General features: G+C 43.8%; 1 protein-coding gene across 1 annotated transcript; it reads left to right on the forward strand.

Annotated features, from left to right (window-relative positions):
• The first annotated feature begins 3877 nt into the window (after positions 1 to 3877).
• Positions 3878 to 6264, forward strand: LOC127340972 (uncharacterized). Its single transcript, XM_051366742.2, has one exon. It carries the CDS (start codon positions 3915 to 3917, stop codon positions 6096 to 6098), a length of 2184 nt encoding a protein of 727 aa, XP_051222702.1. The 5' UTR covers positions 3878 to 3914; the 3' UTR covers positions 6099 to 6264.
• The last annotated feature ends 481 nt before the right edge of the window (positions 6265 to 6745 follow it).

Consider the following 6745-nt stretch of genomic DNA (forward strand, 5'->3'; position numbering starts at 1 on the left):
GTTGCAAGCACATCTCATTAGTGACAACACTGTTGGAGATTAGTTGTACATTTTGGCTAGGAATACCTATTATGGCTACAGAGAGGAGATATGGGAACTCGACTATGGACCTTCTTTTAAGGTCCCTTTATTTCGGTGCAAATGGATCAAGTTGATGGGAGGCGGAGTTCAGATAGACAAGGTATACAGAATGACAACAGTGGATCTCAACAATATTGGGTACAGAGACGAACCATTCGTCCTAGCCATAAATGTGGCTCTGGTTTTCTATGTGAATGACATGTCTATCAAACTGAGGAAAAGAAAAAAAAGAATATCTAGGTGCTATTTGTTATACCATATCCTATCAAGTTATACATTGATTCCATTTGTTCTTGTCCCCCACTTCATGGCCAGTACCTCGGGCCACTCTCAGTTGCTCTTCCATCCGCTAGAGAGGATCCAAATCCAAAGTAGAAGAATGCGGTTTGGAATCGGATATCCTAATACACTATGGCTTTTCTAAAAGAAAATCAGAATACAAATTATGTGTGAAAATTATCCTATCTGTTTGCACCTCTAACTTATCAACACTTGCACTATGAAATCATGCCCGGTTGCAGTAGTTTTTCCGGTCACAGTGTTCCTACAACTTTATTTTTTAAAGAAGCAACTATGCATGTAACCAGGGAAACACTTTTTGTTCAAGTGCATATATATATCTCTGGAGGTGAACATTTAGTGAGACTGTAAATATTTGGAAGGTTTCTTTTGGAAAAGAGTAATGAGCTAGATATGTTGGATTTAGAATCTCTGATAATTTGATTGCAATATTTTGGCTTTATAATTGCACTTAGCTACTGTCTCGATAGTTACAAAACTTAAGTTGTTGAGGTCTTGTCGACTTTTTGTGCATGTTAACAATAAATTCTTGTATGTAAGAAAGTACTATGAGCTTTTGACCTTTTGTTCTACCTCCTTGCAGGTAAGAAACAAAATGACATAATTGAGTTAGGGAACGGTTTTGTAAAATGGTTATCCAAAGAAGCTTGTGCAGTCAACGAAGACATGTTTTTTTAGGGTTTCAACCAAGACAGGTTGTTACACAATGATAGGATGCTTACCAAATCGGTTTATCCACAGCCTGCTTTATGTGTACTGCAGGTGTGCGGCCCGCACAGGGCACCAAAATTTTGGAGGCCCGAATTTTCCTTAAGGCAGCCCATCAGGGCAAATATTTTTTGCAGCCCATGTACCGCCCGCTCTGCCGCAGGCGTAGGCAGAAAGAGAGTATGTAAGCGGTCGTTTCTGGTGGCGGCGCGACGCTGTCGACGTTCCCCTCTCTATGTTCCGTGCTTGAGCTCCGATGACTCGATTCGGGGGCTTGGTTTGGTCGATCCAGGCCATGGTGAAATGCTGGGGCGCCAAAATCATCTTCAACAGCACCGGCTCCTTGCCTTCAGGTGCGTGCTCTTCCTGTCTCCTCTAGAGCCATAATTTGTGAGGAGGCTGCTTGGTCCCTATATTTCCCATGGTTCCCTTCCCATGTCCTAAAAATGATATTTTTAGAGAAAACAACTGCTTCGTCAATCGATCAGGATTTCGTTCAGTTTACCTTGCTTATGATATGCTAATCCGTAAGTTTAGTCTTTGATCACAGACTAATTAGGACCAGCTTGCTGACCACAGACTTAATTAGGATTGGCTTGGTCTAAATAGAATTAGCTAGGATGGGCACCTAGCAATTTTTTGTGTGCCTTGTATGCTTGGTCTTTTTCGCTGTGATTCGCTTCTCCAGTACTCAATCAATTAGTTTGTTCTAGCTTTGTGCTTTCGACCTATTCTCTTATTTTGGATGCCAATACTCAATTAGGTTATGCTGATTCTATTCCAGTTTAACTTACTTATGATAGATCAACTGGTAATTCAGTTGACCACAAATTTAATTTGGATACCAGCAAAATTCAGGTCATGCTTTAAAAAGGACTACCTTGGAAAATATTCTTCGTCTTGGACTGTTTTGTAGCTTCATATTATTGAACGGTTTCAAATAAATATTATGCAAGTTGAGTAGATATGATTTTTAATATATCCAGCAAAAACTGCAAACGGAGGCTGAGCTACATGTAGCACTTTATTTTAAAAAATTCGGAAATCATTGTTTAAGTTTCAAAAAAATCTGGAAAACAATTCTTGATATAGACAATGATGAAATCTACAAACGTGCAATAAAAATGAAAAAATCTGACATGTTTTATAGTTTTGAAATATTCGCTATTCACTATTCTCAGATTCACACATTTGTCATATTTGTGTAGCCTAAAGTGTTAAGAATTTTACATTCAGATTTTGATGTTTGTAGATTCCATCATTGGCTACATTTAGGATTTTTTTTCAGAATTTTTTGAAACCTAAAAATATGATTTTCAGTTTTTTGAAAATAAAGAGCTACATGTAGTTCGGCCTCCATTTATCCACTCTCATATATCCAGCTTCTATATAAGATATTATGATATATATTGTTATTATTCATTACTGCAATTTCTCTAGTGAGAGATGGACTCTTTTTGAAGCTTCGCACTGGTCCCGAATTTTATCCGCTCTGCCCATGAGTGTACGAATTGGCAAGGAAGTAACCAAGAGATGCATCATGTGTGATTTCTCAAAAGTAAAAGCCTGTATACATAAAGAACTGGGTATGATTATGCAGACAGCTTGACAACCTTTCTTTTTTTTCATTTTTTTTTGCAGGATAACTGTATGAAATTCTTTTCTTTTCCTTTAATTGTTTGACCAATTGGATTGTGCAATGCTCTTCCATGTCATGGTTCCTTACACATTTATCTGTGCTTCCGTTGTTAAGTGGGTTCAGGATGTAGAATTTGGGATCCAGTAAGCTAACCGTTTGAGTTACTTTATTAGTAATATTCATGGTGATATAGTAATACTTTCGGAAATACTTTTGTACATCTACGCATGGGTGTGGGTGTTTCTGTCACTGTTTATTTAATACTTTTTTATTATGTAAGAACTTTTCTGAAGGAGGTGCGCCAGGGAGGACACGAGTGCGCCTCTTTCTTCGCATCCACACTCTCTAGTCCGAAAATCGACCTAAATGGGCTAACTAGAAAGACTTGACTTGTAGTGAATTCTTCGTGACCAAAGCAACAATAAAAATCAGCATGTAGCAACAAACGTACATATTTGTTAGTCCTTAAAAAAGTTGCTATAGGCATAGACATGATTCGACCCTTTTTTAATTTATTGGCTTTTCAATGCTTTGTAGAATTCGAAGGGACTAATCCTGCCAAATTCAATAGTAAATGTATATGTAGATAGTAGAGCAAGCAGATAAATTTCACTCATTCGATTCGAGCAAATTACGCCTAGGTAGATATTGGAGTGATCGAACTGGCCCATAAGGTGTCAAGTGGATCCACAAAATTTAAACTAGAGAACCAAATTACACTATTCGTGGAACTATCGTAAGATCCCACTTTAATTAACACCCTACCGGTCCATCAAAAGCACACGAATAGACTCCGTCACATGGCGAAATCGATGCCTCATGGCATATCCTTTGCTGAGTGTTTCCCAAATACACTACAGGAAAAAGATTGGGCGCCCCTGGGGCAGTTGCTTTATCTTTTAGCAAATATTTCATTTGTCTTTTCTCAAACATTTTTAGGACGCTTGTAGCATACTATTGTTGACACGGAAAGCACATCCTGGCTCCAGGGAGAGTAAAACTGTGGGCATGTGGCCATACGTAGATGGCATCTTGACTTTGTCTTTTAACATTATTTCCTTTATCTTTTTGGCTTTGAGAGGCATGAAGGGAATAAGAATGTGAGTATACGTAGGTTCTTGTTGTGGTAAACAATTGAACATACCAAGAGAGAGTGTGACAGAAAGAGAGAGAGAGGGGCTTAGAGATGTATGATATTTGGTGGCTTCTCCAATGGTGGGACGACTGGCAGCTCCGCATTCTCGTCCTGGGCAGCCTGGCCATTCAATGGTTCCTCCTTCTGGCTGCCCCTATGCGCAAGTTCACCATCCCGCACTTCCTGAGGACATGCATCTGGCTGGCATATATATCCAGCGATGCACTGGCCATCTACGCGCTCGCCACCCTCTTCAATCGCCATGCAAGAGCTAGCAATAACTTGTGTGGCCCTGCTGCGAGCAAGCCGCAGCAGCCGAGCAGCATCCTGGAGGTCCTATGGGCTCCGATCCTCCTCATCCACCTGGGTGGGCAGAAGGAAATGACGGGCTACGCCATCGAAGACAACGAGCTGTGGACGAGGCACACCGTGACCTTGGTGTCCCAGGTCGCGGTCGCCTTGTATGCCTTCTGCAAGTCCTGGCACAGCTCAAGCGACTGGAGGCTGTTGGTGGTCGCCGTTCTCCTCTTCATCGTCGGTGTCGCCAGCTTCAGCGAGAAGCCATTCGCCCTCAACAGAGCTAAAATCAAGACACTAGCGGCTGTGTCGGCCTGGGTGCAAGGGCAAAGGAAGCCTTCCAAATGGACGGAGCGCATACACCATTTTTTCATGTTCGAGGAGAGCAGCTGCTTCAGTCTCTCAGCTCCAGCTCCAGCCCCAGCTCCAGGTGGGGAGGACGAGGCCAGCAGAAATCATTCGTTGCTGCAGCGATGGTGCGGGAAGAAGGATGGAAGGAGCCAGCGGCGGAAACCGGTGGCCTTGACAGAGGCGGACAAAGTCTTGATGGTGCTTTCAGACATGTCACTGCTAGCTGCCGCCAATGAGATGGTAGCACGAGGGAGAGCTATCAGTGTGGGAGACATTCTACCGCCTCTCACCGTCGCTGAGAAAGTCTTGCCGCGATGGCTGCGGAATGCATTTGCCTTCATCTACACCAGAGCTACTGTGGTTGTCACCCCTCTCTACCTGCTCTATCATCTGTTGCTAGTCCCCATCCTGCACATCGCTGCCCTGACCCTATTTGCATCGAGCGACAAGCACCCCTACAAGCGAGCTGACGTGAAGATAACATACATCATCCTGTGCCTCACTGCCGCGCTGGATGTGTTCGCGTTGTTCATCCGCCAGCTGCTATACCGGCTCATGTCCATGACAGGAGTTCCGGCACTGTGCGAGACGGTACCCAGCTTTAACGTCATAGACGCTGCTATTTGGGAAGCTGACAAGAGCATCGGGTGGGTATATAAGTGTGCCAGCCGCATGGGCATCAACTGCTATTGCTTCTCCAGGCCTCAACATGACGATGAACTGTATGCAAAAGTCGCACAAACCGTGATTACCGATTTGGTGGATGCACGAGACCGAGACCTTGCCAGTTACAGGACCTTTCAAGAGACTAACACCAATGGCAACTGGGCTCTAAGCAAGGAGCTGCAAGAGATCTGTGGCGTGGAGATAAAGAAAAGCTTGTGCTCGGTTTCATTCGACCGTAGCGTCCTGCTATGGCACATCGCTACCGATCTTTGCCGCCGCTGCACTGACGATGCCGCCTCGGTCGATGATCGAGGTCAGGAACAAAAGGAAGAAGAAGAAGTGGGAGTAGCTACAGAAGAATTAGAAGGAGCTGAAGGAGGAACCGGAGCAGAACAACACCAAGAACATCACAGGGGTGTGAGGGACCCAGCATTGCGGCTTCATAAGGAGTGCACAATTGCAATATCGAACTACATGGCACACCTGCTCAATGTCAACCCCGACATGTTGCTGACTGGAAGCAGGCACCATCTCATCTCCGAAGCCGTGAAGGAACTACAAACATACTCGTTTTTGTTCAAGAAGAAAAGGAAGTTTAAGCTGAGCCCAAGAGAGATAGATCTCATTGTCGCCAGGGAGCAGTACAAGTCAGCCGATGGAGATGCGAGCCTAGCTTTCCACACCAAAGAGGCATGCAAGCTTGCAAAAGAGTTGTTGCAGCTGGACGACGATACCCGCTGGATGCTCATGTACCGTGTGTGGCTGGGCATGCTATGCTACTCCGCCAGCATGTGCAGGGGTTACCTGCACGCCAAGAGCTTGGGTAACGGCGGAGAGTTCCTATCTTTCGTTTGGCTTATGCTCGTGCTCAAGGGGGGCAAAAGTTTGGCCGACAAGCTTCAGATGCCGTCCGAGACTTAATCTAAAGCTGGATTGCTTGGTTGTGTGTGGTTGATTTATTTACTTGTTTGTTTTCTATCACTATATTTCATAATACAAGCCGATTTAGCTAAATATTTTAATTTGCAAACACGGTTTGCATTGTGTAATGGAGGTGATGCATGCTATGGTACTTGGAACACTGCTATGTTTGGTTATGTACCCACAATTTGCTTGGTTTTTGTTTTACAATGCATTTCTCCTTGTTTCTTTCTGTTATTTTATAATCATGTGTGTTGTTACCGGATTGTTTCTTGTCTAGAATTCGATCTGCAGAATGTGTTATTATGCTCTTCTCTTAGCTCAGCCTGGCCTATATGTCATTTAAGCTCTTTACGTAGAGCCTGCATGCCTACTACTCTATCATGACTTTGCATGCGTCAACAATACTTCTAACTGTTCACGCCGTATGTGCCGACGGCCACCCACTACCAGAAACTGGTCTTTTCCCCACGGCTAAGCACCTACAGGAAATTACAAAATACCGTCAGGGTAATTGTTCCTGTCAGTTCACCGACAGGAAAATACCGCCAGGGATAAATCGACAGGGAAATTCTAAATGCCTGACGGTTGGCTGACAGAAAACTATTTCCTGTCGGTTCTTCATTTTTCCTGAAGGTGTTCTGTAG

The sequence above is a fragment of the Lolium perenne genome, chromosome 3 (assembly GCF_019359855.2).
Source record: "Lolium perenne isolate Kyuss_39 chromosome 3, Kyuss_2.0, whole genome shotgun sequence".
In the NCBI taxonomy this organism is placed as follows: domain Eukaryota; kingdom Viridiplantae; phylum Streptophyta; class Magnoliopsida; order Poales; family Poaceae; genus Lolium; species Lolium perenne.